The following is a 17,416-nucleotide window of genomic DNA, read 5'->3' as shown; positions in this document are numbered from 1 at the left end:
CCTCTTAATGCAGAACACAAGGAAATGGACCTTTGGTGGAGAAGGGACTTGGACTAGGATCTCTGAAGCATAATCCTAGCTTATGTCAAGCAGCATGACCTGGGGAGGCAGTGGTACAGAACAGTTGGCACAGACTTGGCATCTGCTTGCCTGAGCTCAACTCTGGCTTCATCACCTTCTAGCATTAGGCAAGTTACTGAGCCTTGGGTTCTTCATCTATAAAATGCAACACTGCCTTCCACAGAGGGTTTTGTGATGATTACATGAGATATTTCAGTATGTGCAGAGTACTTGGTCCATAACAAGCACTCAATAAACGTTAGCTATTATGATTTCACTCAGAGCCTGAAAAGAAATAATAAAATTGTATATAGCAAAGTGCTGGGTAAACATACTACTCACACTCTACCAGATACTTCCATCTCTACCGAGGTGTAAAAAAGTAAAAGCCAATTTTCCCAGCCCTGCATACAGGCCTGGTCTGAGTTCACAGACTCATGATATTCAACTGCATGCAGGAGAAAGAACCAGGTCATATGTATCAGAAGATTTTCAACTCTGAGCAAAGTAATGATTTTTATTCTCTTCCAGCTCTAAACACAATTCATGCAGGGAGAGTTTCCAGACCTTGACTCTTCTGAGATTTGGGAACAGACATCTAGAGCCTGGGGCTTCTCATTCCTAGAGGCCCTGAGATAATGACAAAAACCCTATTTGCCAGGGCTAAGACAGAGTGTGAGATCAACAGTCCTTTGAGTACCCTGCCAGGCATAGCCTTGAACCTGCACGGCCAATACTATACCCCAGATCTACACAAACCACCTTCACACTATTGCCCATTGGAATAAATCAAGACAGCTCTTTGTGGGAGACAGAGGGGAACTTGGCCTCCTGGCCCTGTCTCTGCTATGAGAATCCTCTTGGAAAAGAAAGTAAACACAGATGAGGCCAAGCTTAGGCCAGGGTTTCTCAAGGAAGTCAAAGCTGCAGTCAATGCCTTTGGCTCCACAGCCTTAGCCAGCCCAAGACATAACTTCCCACCTCCCTCCTCTTTCCCAAACCCCATACCTGGTCACAGATCAGATCCCACTTCTTCTCATTGTCATACTGCCGGAGGAGCCGGGCCTTGTCTGGAGGCAGATTCATGGAGCTCTGAGGAGAGAACCTGAGTCAACCATGCTGAAACCTCCCCTCATCTGGAAAAGAGAAAGACTAGACTGCCCACGCCTTTCCCATCCTGGGCCCTCAGTCTTCACCCTGACACCCTGTCGCTGATACGATAGGCTTGGAAAGGTGGAACAGTCCTCTAGCCTTCCCTTCCTATTTAGTTGAGTTTGGTTGAGCCATGTTTTCCAAACCACTGCTCATGGGATCAATTCAAATCATTGAATCAAGTCAAAATTAACTTTATTTTAAATGAAAATGAGATTAAAATAGAATAGAAGATACCAGAATTCATTGCAAGTAGGAAGTATAAATAATGCTTTGTGAAGCTTTAGTTTCTATTTTATGTATATACACAAATATGTCATATACATACATCATGCCACAAAATGTGACGGGGAACATGAGACAGGTCAAAAAATTTGAAAAGCCACCAGGTTAAAGCAGCAACTTTTTTTCAATTTGCTTTTCCCCCATAACCTGAGAGATGGGCAACCTACCTACACCATGCACTCCCATGGGTGAATCCTGAGCCACCCACAACCTATGTAGATGCTGTAACTCTGACCCTTTTGCCCCATCAGCATACAAGTAAATAAGAAGAACATTAGCATGAAGATAACCACTTAAATTTTTTTAAGAAAAATTTTTTTTGGAAAAAATTCACAAAAGTACAGGACTTTAATTATTAGTAGCAAATTACTTATGACACATTTCCCAATTAATTAAGACACAGCAAAGCATCCTAACCCCTTGGCAAGACACTCTAATATAGGCTATTTGAAGGACAGCCCAGGAATCATTTTATTTTGTTCACCACTGTTTGGTGACTGAATAAGGTATGAGACAGTGAGTGAGTGAAGCCTAAGGCATCCATGGACTAGCCCTACCCATGACAGGAGGCTACGTTCCCTACCTTTATCCCCATCCAGCTAAACCTTTCTTCTTATCAGTCTGGCTGTTTTGTTCCAGGTCACGGCCCTTACCTCTAAACGCAGTCTGGGCCAGACGCAGTGGTTCACACCTGTAATCCCAGTACTTTGGGAGGCCGAGGCGGGCAGATCGCTTGAGGCCAAGAGTTTGAGACCAACCTGGCCAACATGGCAAAAGCCCATCTCTACCAAAAACAGAAAAATTAGCTGGGCGCAGTAGCGCACACATATAATCCCAGCTACTTGGGATGCCAAGGCACAAGAATTGCTTGAACCTGGGAGGCCGTGATTGCAGTGAGCCAAAATCATGCCACTGCACTCCAGCCTGGGAAACAGGAAAAGACTCCATCTCCAAAAAACAAAACAAAACAAAACAAAACGACAAAAAAGAATAGGCCAGCCGCCGTGGCTCATGCCTGTAATCCCAGCACTTTGGGAGGCCGAAGCAGGCAGATCACGAGGTCAAGAGATTGAGACCATCCTGGCCAACATGATGAAACCCCATGTCTCTACTAAAAATACAAAAGTTAATCGTGGCACATGCCTGTAGTCCCAGCTACTAGGGAGGCTGAGGCAGGAAAATTGCTTGAACCTGGGAGGCAGAGGTTGCAGTGAGCCATGATAGCACCACTATACTCCAGCCTGGCGACAGAGCGAGACTCCATCTCAAATAAATAAATAAATAAATAAAATAAAGGCAGTCTGACACTTTATTCGGACCACCGTACCTGCTCTCTCGTACTCTTGAATCAAATATGATTCCCCACCCACATGATTTCCCACAAATTTAGCTTCTTCCTCAGCATACTGTCAGCCACCTGGAAGGCGGCCTCTTATCTTTCTCTCCTTTAGCTACTGTTCAAGATCAGCTCTAACTCCCTGGTAACCCAAGCACGACCACCTCATTTACCTCTGCCCAATCCTTGGCATTCTCATCCCTGGGGACACAGACTGTGTGCATCCAGGGTCCTCAAGGAATCATACAGGCCCTGCATTATTCCAAAAGAAGCAAACAAATCCTAGAAGGAGGTCCTCCAACTTTCGATGGAACCAAAAGAAAATCCTTAAACATTTACTCTATCATATTATCTATTTATTATATAACTCAGATATACTCTTAAACCAGCTGTATACTCATCTAGACCCTGAAGTGCTGTGTCTATTCTTACCATCCCAGCTCCCAACATGCATCTAGTGGGGGCAGTAAGGTGACAATAAACCTACGGGCAAGAGGTCCCAGGTCTGAGCCCAGCTACTGGCTGGAAACGAGGTCACTATGGTTCAAAAGGGAAGTAGGGTTGAAGTCTTCGGTTGGAATTTATACATGTAAGAATTTAGGACCATAGAAGTGGGGCAGGTGAGAGAAACAAGGGGAAGAGAATCCCATACCACACCTCTCCCCATGGTTCCTGCTGCCCCATGCATCTGCCTGAACTTCCACAGGAAAGTGAGGCTGAGTCCTCCTCACAGCCTATGTAGTATGGATGGCAAGATGGTCAAACACAAGCCTGGAATGTTCTCTCTGAAACTACTTTGCTAAGGGCCAATCTCAGCCTGTGTGGACAGCATGACAAGAGCAGGGGGCCTCAACAAAACAAGGACCCAAAGGTCAACCTAGAGCAGGTCTCCTAACTCAGCCTAACTGGGGCTAGGCGGCTGCCAGCTGAACTCAAGACTGAAATGAACAGAAGCAGTACTCAGGACTGGTCCTGGCTCTGTGCATATCCTAAAGACATCACTGCCATCTGATCATTTCTCCCAAGTCTGTGCCATGAAAATAGTTTTCTATCGTCTCCCCTGGAAGAAAGCTGCTGGAAGAGGGGCAGGAGCAGCCTGTCACTGCTGTGGCAGACACTGCATCCTGTCTATGCCAGCTTCCTCCCTCAGCCACCCACTGTCAGCTACTTCTCCACCAGGTGAACTGGTGAGGAAATGCTTGGTCCCCTCGGTTTGAAAAACTGGGCAAAGTCACCCCCTTGAGTAGTCCCAGTCTAAAAGCATGGAGAGGCACAGCAGGGACCTGGTCAAACTCTAGATCCCCAGGAAGGAGGGGCTCCAAAGTATGGAGACAGGTTGTAGAAGCATGAAGCAGCTCTGACCATAGCCATAACCTCCTGTCTAGAGCTTTGGGTGGCACTTTCTTGACAGTGGCCCCAGACTTCTCTGCTTCTTCTGCGCTGAAGCATGACAGGGAAGGAGATGGGTAAGGGGAATTACACCAAGCTCCAACATTCTCAGAAGAAATGGGTCACTGGCTACCAGTGGGAACCACCTGCCAAGGGGTTATAAACCACAGCCTGGCCCGGACAGTTATGTTCTCACTAGACAAGGGCATCAGGGCTTCTGCTTCCATCTGATAACGTGTGTGAGTCTGGCAAGGCTCCAATGTCCTGAGGAAGCCACCCTGCCCTTAGGAATGACAACTTCCTGAGTTCCGGGGACAGCAAAGGAGCAAACTTGACACAGCTCCGGTCTCAGTCAAAGATTTGTTTCCTTGACATTTTTCTTCGGTGGTTCCACAGAGACCGCAGGCTCCCAAAAGGCAGAAGCTGATATAAGTTCTTGTTAACTCCTCATTGAGACCCTTGCTGAGCAGAAAGGAAGCAGTGGCTGTCTTGGAAAGGAGAGGGCACTAAATGTGGGTGAAGTCAGAGGGCCCAAGATCAACTTTGGGCACTTCAAAGTTACTGAGCCTTGGTGAATGCATCCATAAACTGGAGATAATCTCACTACTTTACAGAGTTTAACTGAGGATTAAATGACAAATATTTTATGTCTCTGTCTGGAACACTGTGGGTGTTCAACACAGTCCCCCTCTCCTTCCTCCTAAAAATCTTGTGTAATGTTCTGATGTCCAAGGGATCTGCCCTCTTGCTCCTAGGCTCTCTCTCTGCCTCCATCCCACCTTCAGCAGCTGCTTCTCAACACTGACTACAGAGCAATCCTTTATCCCTTCACTGATGCTGCTCTGGCTTCCTCTAAGACTAGGCAGTAATTTCTATCCTGAGGGGCAGGGGACGTGGCAGGAAACTCCAAGGAAGGAGTAAGGGAGGTAAGTCACAGCCAAAACAGTCACAATAGGAGATGTGAGGAAAAGGAGATGATGAACTCAAACTGAAAGCAATTCTGGGACTGATTCCTAAATCACTGGGAACCGGCAAAAAGTCTAATAATAAAAACCTATAAAGGAAAGAAGCTGAAAGGCGTGGAGCTGGTGCTTCTCCAGCAAGGCTGCTCTGGTTTTACTGCCAGTATGAGGCCAGGCAAATCTCCCTGCTCACTGGGGTCCACATAAGCAAGGGTCCAGTACCCCCAGGAAGGTTTCCTAACTCTCCACCTGACCCCTGACAGCCTCACTCAAGCCAAGGAGGAGAGAGCAGCTCTGGTGGCAGAGGTTCCCTTCCCTTTCCTGCTCTGCTCCCCCAGCCCAGTAAGCCCCTCCTCATTTCCTTCCCACTGCAGGGGAAGGGAAATGCCGGTGGGGTTTGGAGTTTCCTTCAAAGCTGTGAACTCTGCTCTGGGACTCGCCCCTACTCTGACAGTCTTCTTGAGCCAGGCCTGGGGAAAACCCAACAAACAGATAGGAACCACCAAAAATTCCCAACTGTTTTTTTTTTGGTCGTAGCCAATCATGATAAATCTTAGGAACAGAGACAAAAATGGCACAGCTTCTTTGAGAAACTGGGAGAGAAACATTTGTAACGTTCCTGGGGAAAAAAAACTGTGGACGCTTTAGGGAAGCTCCAACAGGGGCTATTTGTTTTGAGCAAATACAGAAAGTGAGAGGTAGTTTTATTAATGTTTTCCCTCTTGAACCACCTCCCACCAGGTTTCCTATGGCTGTCTTCTCCCAAGTGTGGCAGCCCCAGCCCCCATGCTCAGCCCATGGGGATGGGGAGTCCTGAGAAACTGAATCTAGAACTGCCCCACAGATGAAATGAGTGGTGTCCTGGGCACCATATGCTTCTCAAAGTGCTGCTGAGCCCCTGGCCACAGCTCCAAGTCCTCCCTAGCATCCATAGATCAGCCCTTTGAGCAGATGTGGAAAGTGGCAAGAGAACACAACATTTGGGAGTTCAGAAGACTGCTGAAGGAGGGGCTGTAACACTGTGTTCCCACCCCACGTTCCCACTAGGATCCCCCTCACAAACCAATAGATCTGCCCCAAGCCAAAGGCAAAGCAGGCAACACAAGGCACAAAGGCCCATTACTAGCCACCAAAAGGACAGAGTGTAAGGAACGGCCTCCACATGTCTCCACTGGTGGGCAGTAGGCACAGCTGTGGCCAGATGAACACTGCTTCCAAAGGGCGAGAGCCAAAGGAGGTGGGAGGTACCGGCTCCTGCTGCCTTGGCCCCTTGGCGGCCACAGCCAGTCCTGCCGCAGTAGCAGCTCCCAGACAATGAGAGTTATTTTCAGCCAGCACTTTAACACAAGCCAGCTGGCCAGTGTGCAGGGTGGGAGTCCTCCTCCACCCAGCCCGCCCAGATGGCAGGCCAGCCGGCCCAGCCCCATTGCCTACGCTGCTGCCGCCGCTGCCTCCACGTCACTGTTTGTTTATCTCATTGTTCCAGCACAGCTCCTCCTAACTCCCCTCAAAACTGCAATCCTTCGTAAAAGGAAATAAAAAAATCAGAGAGTTTGATCAAAGGTCCAAGAGCTAAAATTTTAAAAGGTCCAGACATGGGAAGCACAGCAGCCCCTCCAAACACCCACACTTTTCCCCAGCCCTCTGACTGGCTGGTGTAGCACAGGGGAGGAAATGGAACAGATGGATGGTCAGATCTCACTGCAGCTCTCACAGACCAAGGGCGAGCCTGGCTTTGCTGCCAACCTGGAAAGACAAAGCTCAAGACCACTCTCCTTGCCTTGACTCCCTCCCATCCTCCTCTCCAGAGCTCAGGTTTGGAGAAGATAACTTGAGACAGACAGCCTGGAATGGGCTGAGTCAACTGTGAAAGGTTCTGGGCGAAGATCTATATCCTGTGGCAGAAAGGAAATCACAGGAACAGTCAATGACATTTGGCTGGAAGGACAGGCAACCCCCTGCCCTGGCTTGACACAGTGGGGGCAAACACTTCAGCTGTACCCTGCCCCGCACCACACCAAAGCACTCAAGAATAGAAAGGGTGGAAGGCAACAGTTACCTCTCTGGACTCTAGGCCTCCAGTCCTGTTCCTGCCAAACTCTACAGCCTCCCCAGGCCAGCTCCCCATTACTCCTCATCTCCCTCCTTATGTGATCACACACACAGGAGCATATGTGTACAAGTCTAGCCACACACAGCTTTCTCTAGGCCCCAGCTGTCCTGTTAGACATCTGAGCAAATTTGCTTAGGTACCACATGACAAAAGGCATAAGAATAGTGGGTGCTCCTTAAATATCTATAGTAGCTTAGATTTGGCTTGCTGTTTTTGTTTAATTGAAACTACCACTCTGCAGATGGGCTGCCAGGGAAAACCCAGCTCTCACAGGCTCAGAACCATGTCTGGAGAATGTGCTTCTGTGGTCACTGAGGACTCTGTAACCAGAAATGACTTGCTGGGCATTTACAGGCCAAGTCCCTGCGCAGCCTGGAAAAAGAAAAAATGGATTCACCAGGTGTCTTTGGCTCAGCTCTGCAGTTCACACCAGGGAAGCCAGATGAAGGAGAGGTCCTAGAAGGCCAGCATCACTCAAACAAAGAAATGGCTTTTTCTAAATAGAATTATACCCCCGGAGGCCCTTATTCACCCTAGAGAATTCCTCCACTGGATCCTGAGAAGGCAAAGCAAATTGGCCACATCCCCAAAGTTGGTAAAGCCTCAGACTCTTCCCTCTGCCACACTGTTGCCTCATATCTGACATAAGATAACCTCTGCAGGTAACCCAGAGGCCCCCAAACCCCGATGAAGGTCACCCTTTCTAGCCTACCTAGTCAAAAAATACACAATCTCCAATAGCAGCTTCTGTTAGTGCTTCCCAACTGAGCACCCGAGCCCTAGTAAAAAGCTACTGCCACAGCAACTTGATCTGTCTATTGGCTCCTCAGCCCCTCCTCGCGGTTAGCCAGACCCACACACTTCCCAGTTACGCAGAATGGAAACTATTCCGCTGGGGGCAGCTTATTTTCCAAAGCCAAGGAGTCTTAGGGCAGAGCCTTGCCTTCTCCCTACAGCCAACCAGTGACCTCCCTCTCTCCATGAGGTTCTGTCCTCCCACCTGAGGAACCCAACAGGCAGTGCTACCTCTTAGAGGACACAGTATTTCTGGGGTCACATCTCTCTCTCTCCCCATATCAACAGGCCCAGAGAGTCTCCCTCCCAAGGTCTCTCATCTATACTTGCCCTTCCATTCCCACTGTCACCACCTCAGTGGGCCGTTATTGTTCACTCACCGTCCTCTGGGATAAGCTTCTAGCTGACATCCCTACTTCCAATGCTTCCCTCCCTGCCATCCTGCACATGAATGAAACTTTCAAACTTCCAAGCACATAAGATAAATCATGTTTCTCCTTGGTTCAGAAATCTTTTTTGTTCCTTATCATTTACATGAGAAAACCTGAGCACCTTGGCCTATTCCTCTGAGCATCTTACAGTAAGAGCTTCCGAGGTAAGACTGTCTCCAGGCTGGCCCCAGCTTCTCTGACCAGCCTCATCCTCTCCCACTCTGTGGAATCTCTCTCCTGGGACAGCCACTCTTCCCATTCCTTAACCCTAGGATTTGCCTGTAACTGATGTTTCCCCAATCTTCTGAATCTCTACCTGACTTACTAACTGACTTAAAATTCAGCAGCTCTGTAACTACCCAACCTAAAATAATCAGCTCCCCTCTTGATCTCCAAGCATAATCATATTTAAAGAATAAAATGGCAGAGACCTGCCTGTTGTCCCCCAACCTGTTCTCCACCTCTTCCTTAGTAGTGAAGCTTCAGTGTTGAGTTGGACACTTGACAGCCTAGAATTAATATATTTCTCAGCTTCCTTCGCATTTAGGTATGGCTATGTGACCATGAGGGATGTGAACAGAAGTAGTGTGCACAACTTCTAAAAAGTATCATTAAAGGGAGGGAGTATGCCCTTCTTTTCTCCTTTCTTGTATCCTAGTTGGAATAAAGTCTGGTTGAACCTTCAACGACTATTTTGGACCATGAAGTGACCTTGGAAATGAAGTCCACATGGGTGAAATAACAAGAGGGAAAATACCAGGTCACTGATACCACGGACCTTTAGCACAAACTGAATGTGTTTCATAATGGTTTTTTTTTTCTTCTTTTTTTTTTTTTTTTTTTGCATGTTTCCTCTATTCTGAGTTTCAAGTTGTCTTCAGTTTATGCCATAATCTAAGCCACTTCTCTGCTCTTCTCTTTAACCAGACTCTTCTTATAACCTGCCAGAACGCAGGCTTCTGAGCACAGGAATCACTATCAGCTTGTTTACCGCTGTAACAGGCGCACAATAAAGACTGGGCAAATGCAATTTCTCCATTCATATACTGCTTCTGTCCCTAAGTTTTCTACTCCACTGTACCCCAGATTATCTCCTTTCAAGTTGCCAGCCATGTACCACCTCTAATTCACAACAGGTGAAATCTATCATCTCTAGCAAATCCTTCCTAAGTGACAGTAGTAACATCCACTCCCCCAACAGTGTCTCCACACATCTACTAATTATTTTTAAATGTGTTCATGGAATTGTGACTCATGGTTAATGTTTCTTCACCTTTTCTTGGACAATCAATAAATATGTTTATCATAAATCTCAGTGACACTCCTGGAGACATGTATACAATGTAGTGGTTAAAGCACTAACTGTGAAGCCATACTGCCTGGGTTTGAATCCCGGCTCCACCACTTACTAGTTGTGAGGCCTTGGGAGAGCTATTTAATCTCTATGAGCCTCAGTTTCCTCACCTATAAAATGGAGGCAGGAATAATAGTACTTACCTCATAGTGTTGCTGCGATGATTAAATAAATTAATATATGTAAAGCATTTAAATCAGAACCTATATAGTAAATGTTATAAATAATGCTAGCTATGTTTTTTTGGGTTTGGTTTTTTCATTCAACATTTAGCTGGAAAACAACTATATGCCAAGCACAAGCTAGAATTTGGCGATATCAAAATAAATAGGGTATGATCACTACATTCAGGAAGTTTATATCCTGAGGAAAGGTAGACATGCAAATAAGAGGTCAGTAGAGACAGCATTGCTGTGAAAGAGGCACATACAGTACTGTGGGATCCCAAAGAGGTAACATCTAATCACACTGCAGAGTCAAGTAAGGCGTAAGCTTCCTGAAAGAAATGTCACAGGATTTAGTTGTTTTTTTTTAGACAGGGTCTTACTTTTCATCCAGGCTGGACAATCTTGGCTCACTGCAGCCTTGACCTCCCAGGTTCAAGCGACCCTCCTGCCTCAGCCCCTCAAGTAGCCAGAACTACAGGTGCTCACCACCACACCTGGTTAATTTTTGTATTTTTAGTAGAGACAGGGTTTTGCCAATTGGCCAGGGTGGTCTTGAACTCCAGGACTCAAGTGATCCACCCACCTTGGCGTACCAAAGTGCTAAGATTACAGGCACGAACCACAGTGCCCTACTGGGAATTAGTCTTAAATATCAAGCAGGAAGGAATCGGACAAAGGCAAGAGTAGAAGGGAAGATGGTGATATTCTAGGCAAGGAGACAGCATTTGCAAATATGTGGCAACACAAAACACCATTACAAATCCAGGAGTCTGTAAGTGATTTACTACAAAGGCATGAAAGTATGTATGAGGAAATTACAGCAGGCAGGAAAAGTCAGATGACAAAAAACATGATGAGCTAAGTAAGTAGGTGGCATAAGTAGGATGATAATAATAACACGACTAAAATGAAAACAGTAATAACAAAAAAGCTAACATTTATTGACAGAACTGTGATAAGCACTCTACATGAATTATCTCATTTAATTCTCAAAACAATGATATAAAGTCCTAAGAAGTAGGAGCTATCATTATCCCTATTTTACAAGTGAGGAAACAAAGGCTTGGAAAGGTCATGGAACTTGCACAGCATCACGAAGCACACATACAGTGGAGCTGGGATTTGAACCCAGGTCTGACCCCAAAGCCTGAGCTTTTAACTCCTCACAATGCCTCCTCTGAGACAGTGAATCGTATTAGCTCTTCTTTGCACCTTTCCAAACCCTTCAGGACCAACCTGTACCATCTCAACCTTCCTCATAGAACCTCTCCCAAACAACTCAGATCTCTGTGCATTCCTTCCTCTGAATTTCTGCGGGTTTTCTGCCCTGACCTCCCATTATCACTCATATTCAATCATTCTTTGAACAGCATTTGTGTCTTTTTTTTGAGACTGAGTCTCACTTCATCACCCAGGCTAGTCATTCTTTGAACAGCATTTGTGTCTTTTTTTTTTGAGACTGGGTCTCACTTCATCACCCAGGCTAGAGTGCAGTGGCAAGATCTTGGCTCACTGCAGCCTTGACCTCCTGGGCTCAGGTGATTCTCCCACCTTAGCTTCCCGAGTAGCTAGGACTACAGGCACGCACCACCACGCCTGGCTAATAATTTTTTGTTTTCTGTAGAGACGAGTTTCACCACGTTGCCCAGGCTGGTCTCGAACTCCTGGGCTTACGCAACCCACCAACCTTGACTTCCCAAAGTGTTGGGATTACAGGTATAAGCCACAGCACTCGGTAACATTTATGTCTTCTATGTACCATGCACTGTGCCAACTGGGGGACCTGTTTTGCCTTGTGATAACTCTTGCGTATTTACAAAGAAGGGGGGAACTGAAGCTTATAAACATCTACTCTGGATGAGGATGGTGCTAGGCCCTTCAATTACAAGATTCCATGGAAAAATCACTTCTCTCTCATATTGTTATTTGAGAGAAGTGATTTTCATATTTTATATTATTTCCTGAACTAGACTATAAGCTTCTTGAGGACTCTGCCTTGAGTACGTTTGTTCCTAGACAAGTATGCCTGGCACACAGAAAAAGCTTAATAGATACTGTGGGCTGTCCAAAGGGACAGCAGAGGCCATTTTGGGGGGCAGCATCAGTGCACTGGCCCAGGGCCCAGCTCTGGCTTTCCAGGAGTCTCGTGACAAATCTAAGAGCTTATTATAAAGCTATAAAACTTAATGAATCCCTTCCTACTTCCAGACACATGTGGGAGAGGCATGACTCCTGCTTTATAGAAAGATAAACTGAGGTCTGGCACAGGCACACATCTGTCACAAGTTGTATCAGCCAGGAAGAGGGTTTACAAGTACTGTCTCTCCTTGCTTTCAAATGGAGATACATCCTCAGTGCCTCAGTGCTTCTATCCTCTTTTGGGCGGAATAATAATAAGCTCTGTCTGCTCTAGATCTATAAGCTGTCCTCCCAATGGTGTCCCCTCTCAAGCTTTGAAGGCTGGAACTTGACATAGAGGTCTAGGCTACCCACAGCCTCGTGCTATTTTTGAGTTGTTTCAGATTTTTTACATCTCATTTGATTGTCCAGCTAGGAAAAAACACCTATTTGGATTTAGCCTTTTGTGAGTTCCCTCCCCATGACCCAAATCTTCTCTGCTTCTTGAAAAGTCTGGTGTCCTAAGTGTTATATTCACTAGGGAACAGGGATGAAAAACATTACTGTGCATCTCTTATATGCCAGGCACTTTTCTCACATTATCTCACTTACTAATCTCAATAATCACTGGAGGTAAATATTATACCTGTTTAACTGATGAGGGAAATAAGAATCTGAGACCGCCCAGGTGCGGTGGCTCACGCCTCTAATCCTAGCACTTTGGGAGGCTGAGGCGGGGGATCACCTGAGGTCAGGAGTTTGAGACCAGCCTGGACAACATGGTGAAACCCCATCTCTACCAAAAATACAAAAATTAGCCAGGCATAATGGCATGTGCCTGTAATCCCAGCTACCTGGGAGGCTGAGGCAGGAGAATCGCCTGAACACGGGAGGCAGAGGCTACAGTGAGCCAAGCTCACACTACTGCACTCCAGCCTGGGTGACAGAGCGAGTCTCTGTCTCAAGAAAAAAAAAAAAAGAACCTGAGACCAACTGGCTCAAGGTTACACAGAAAGTAGTAGAACGCAAATTCAAACCCAGATGTGTGGCCTCCACGATACAGGCTTTTCTACCATGCTCACCCATCTCCTTACAAAGAAAACAAATCTCTTTCTCTAACTTGAGAAGGTTCAACTTAATTTATCTGACTGATTTTGGTTGATCATTACACAATGCTTCCCTGTTCTGCACCACTGAGTGAAATCAGCTGAACGAAGTATGTGTGCTGAACACCTGAAGTTCAAACCTTCACAGAGTAACAGGGAGACTGTGCACAGCGCAGAGACAAGGAAACTGTCCACTTGGACACAACCTGGTGACAAATCCCTTACATCTGAGTAGCATTTTAAACTTTCTAGTATAGCACAGGCTTTGGAATCAGGGATGACCTGGATTTGAATCCTGGTACTTTTCATGAGATAGTTGAAAAGTTCTTGCTCTACTGCCCAGGCTGGAGTGCAGTGGTGTGAGCATAGCTCCCTGCAGCCCCAAACTCAGGGGCTCAAGCGATCCTTCCACCTTAGCCTCCAAGTAGCTAGGACCATAGGCATGTGCCACCATACTTGGCTAATTTTTTTTTTTTTCATTTTTTGTGGAAACGGGGCCTTGCTATGTTGCCCAGGCTGGTCTTGAACTCCTGGCCTCAGCAATCCTTCCACCTTGGCCTTAGTGCTAGAATTACAAGTGTGACCCATCATGCCCAGCCAAGGAAACTTGTGAAACTTCTTTGAACTTCAGTGTCTTCATCTATAAAATATGGATTATATCTACCTCTTATAAATGAATAAAAGGGATTTTGCATAGTGCCTGGCACAGGAGAAAGACTCTATAAGTGGTAACTGGAATGGCCTACTCCAGGAGTCGCATTTGACTCAAGTTAGCTTCTAAGTATGTATACAAAATATAATTTCATACTTTTTTTTAGAGACAGATGGAGTACAGCAGCATGACCATAACTCACTGTAACCTTGAAATCCAGGACTGAGGCAAACCTCCCACATCAGCCTCCCAAGTAGCTGAGACTACAGGTGTGTACCATCATGGCCACCTATTTTTATTTTTTTATTTTGGTAGAGACAAGGTCTTGCTATATTGCCCAGGCTGGACTTGAACTCCTGGCCTCAAGTGATCCTCCTGCCTTGGTCTCCCAAAGCACTGAAATCACAGGTATGAGCCATTCTGCCCAGGCTAATTTCGTAGTACTTTAAAATATATAAAAGAGTATATACGTATAGCTGAAGGGTACAGGCTAAACATATGTAAAGTACAATTCCCTCATCTCATGTGATCTAACAATTCTGTAGGTTGGAGCAGTTGTACCCTTGCCCCTTCAAAATCAAGAAACCAACAGCCACAGGGAATTCACAGGAAAACTGGGACCAGAACTTAGTGAAACAAAGTCAAGTCACTAAGCTGCTTTGCATTTGAGCAGCTGAGTGATTTGGGACAATTCTTCTAACCTTTTGGGGACACAGTTTTGTTATCTGTAGAGAGATCTGGGAGAGATTTTGCCAGGTTATCTCTAGCGTTCACACCTCATCTCGGATTCCTCACTTCCCCAACTGTCTCCTAACTTCCTCAGGTCCACTTCTGCCACAAATCACTATTTTTGGCCCCCTCAACTAATTATTCTTCTCAACAACTGTGCTTCTCTCCTTGTGACAGGACATAAGTCCTAGGAGTTATCCCTCCCCATCACTGAAGGGCTGTGCTGTGAGACTATAGAGAAAAGCACAAATTCGTATTTGACAGTAGGCATGGATGACTCTCAAATATGTATTTCTATCCCAGACTTCTCCTTTGAGATTCAGCTTTAAATATTCAATCCCCATTAGACATTCTACCCAGACTTCCACAGGCTTTGCATGTGTCTCAAAGTGGCCTCATCACTTTCCCTTCTAAGGTATTTCTTCTACTGTGTTCCCTTGCTAGAGCAGTTAACTCTATCCAACTAATTTAGCAAGCTAGAAATCTGGGTGCCATCCTCAATTCCTCCCTTCTCCCTCATCTTTATCCTCTCAATGTAAAATCTGATCAGCCATCAAAAATTGAAATAAAATCTAATCATCAGTCATCTAACCAGTCATGAAAATTTAACTATTAATAGTTAACATTTATTTGACTGTCCCATCATCTCCACTGTGCAAACTGGCCCCAGTTTAGGCTCCCATCATCACCACCACAGAGCCAAGGCCTCCCACTCAGCTGCCCACCTCCAATTCTGATTCCTTCCTGTCACTGCCAGACTGACTTGCCCATAACTCATAATCCGACTATGAAATACATGAAGCACAGTCTCTTTCACATGGCATTCAAAGCCCTCCTGACCACTTTATCCCTGCCTCCCACAAGTCTCTGCCTTACACTTCACACTTCAACAGCACTGAGCAGCTGTGTGAGGATTCTCTGAACACATCATGCTGTCTCGCCTTAATGCTGCTCTACCTGGAAAGCCTTCTTTCCCAGACTTCTGTCCAACTCCTAAATACCCTTTCAGCCAGCAGAGATTTCCTTCTCTGGGCAGTATTCCCCAAGCTACACCTCTCCACTGTGCTCTTCCAATGCTTCCTGCATTTCTATGGAATTGCACTTAGACAGCGGTATGTTATAATTGTGTATTTAGTATGTTTGTCTCCCCCTCTGGACTGAACTCCTGGGGACAGGATGACTGTCTTAGTCACCTCTATTTCTCTAGCTTTCAACACAATTCTAAGCACTTGTTGAGTGAATAAAAGTACTAGACTATACTTGGTGAGTCTTTGAGGGCTGGTATCTTGCCCCTTCTCTGCCTCCAGGCAAAGAAAATGACACCTTAAAAAAAAAAAAGAAAATGACACCTTAACAATTCTATGTTCATCACCTGAGAGGCCGTCCTGAGTGCTGATGTGAATCTTTAGCTGTCTTGCCACATAATAAGGCTCGCTCTGCCCTCTTGCCTCCAAGACAATCAGAAGCAGCTGGTAGTGCTTTTGTACTGTTATGACACCAACCTGACATTCCCCTGGATCTGTGGGCAACAAGCACTAGATGCTTTCTTTTCAATTCTTGGAAAGAATCAACTGAGAAGCCAAATGCTACTGGACACTGTCTAGCTGGTTATCCTCCAGATTATGCTCAAAACTTTTAACAAGGATATTCTAGGGAAATGACAGATAAATGCTTTGGGACGCCACCAGGACCTGTTGCCCCATAAAAGCATAAGAGATTCTTAATTCCTTAGTCACCCACCATGCCAGCAATAATTAAGCCCAAAGGGAGCAATTAATAGCTGCTATTGGACCATCAGTCTGGAACTCATGCCAGATGCCATCAGAAAATAATCTGCAGACATGAGCTCTTCACAAGGGAACAGATTCACCAAGTGCCCTGTCTACCAAGGGCCTGAGGATATTGAGTGCTTATGTGATGCTGATTCTGCTGAGTGGCAAGTAAAACAAAATAACCACAACCACAAATAAGAAGTGTGTTCAAAGTAAGGGGCTCAAGCATACTCTGGACACAGAAGGGGTTCAAACAAAGATGCTCTTTCCTGGTTAGATATCTCTGGCTCATCCATTCTTGAAAATTGTCTGGGCCTCACTTCAGGGCTGGCATTGAGGGGAGGGGTGTATGTGGTCTCCAGTCTACAAAATGAGCCCACATAACAGCAACTCCACCACCCCAGAGTTCAATAAAATCCCAGGAGCACAGGTCTCAACCTCAGCTGGTCTATCATAGTTTTTATTTTTTTATTATTTTTTATTTTTTTAATGTCCCAGAAGCTGAAAAGGTCTATCATAGTTTTAACCTTGGTAAAAAGCCCCAGTTCAGAAAGCTTTTAAAATAAGGTCCAGGCCAGGAGCGGTGGCTCAAGCCTGTAATCCCAACACTTTGGAAAGCCGAGGCAGGCAGATCACTTGAGCCCAGGAGTTCGAGACCAGCCTTAGCAAATGACGAAACCCTGTCTCTACCAAAAATACAAAAATTAGCCGGGCGTGGTGGTGTGCTGCCTGTAGTCCCAGCTACTCGGAGGCTGAGGCAGGAGGATCACCTGAACCCAGGAGGCAGAGGTTGCTGTAAGCCAAGATTGTGCCACTGAACTCCAGCCTGTGAGACAGAGTGAGACCCTGTCTCAAATAGTAATAATAATAATAATAAGAAGAAGAAGAAGAAGAAGAAGAAGAGAAGGAGAAGGAGAAGGAGAAGGAGAAAGAAGGAGAAGGAGAAGGAGAAGGAGAAGGAGAAGGAGAAGGAGAAGGAGAAGGAGAAGGAGAAG

The 17,416-nt window shown here is 45.8% G+C and overlaps 1 protein-coding gene across 6 annotated transcripts in view; it reads right to left on the bottom strand.

Annotated features, from left to right (window-relative positions):
• Positions 1 to 17,416, bottom strand: part of FMNL3 (formin like 3) — a 61,902-nt gene that overhangs the window by 22,023 nt on the left and 22,463 nt on the right. For all 6 annotated transcript variants that reach the window (XM_032294224.1, XM_032294233.1, XM_032294253.1 and 3 more), the window contains exon 2: positions 1,069 to 1,152. In XM_032294224.1, the coding sequence (XP_032150115.1) occupies positions 1,069 to 1,152 (84 nt within the window). The remainder of the gene's footprint in view (positions 1 to 1,068; positions 1,153 to 17,416) is intronic.

The sequence above is a fragment of the Sapajus apella genome, unplaced genomic scaffold, assembly GCF_009761245.1.
Source record: "Sapajus apella isolate SASKATOON/1434 unplaced genomic scaffold, GSC_monkey_1.0 scaffold2, whole genome shotgun sequence".
Lineage (NCBI taxonomy): Eukaryota > Metazoa > Chordata > Mammalia > Primates > Cebidae > Sapajus > Sapajus apella.
Note: the sequence above shows the minus strand (reverse complement) of the source record. Positions and strands in the feature narration are given on the sequence as shown.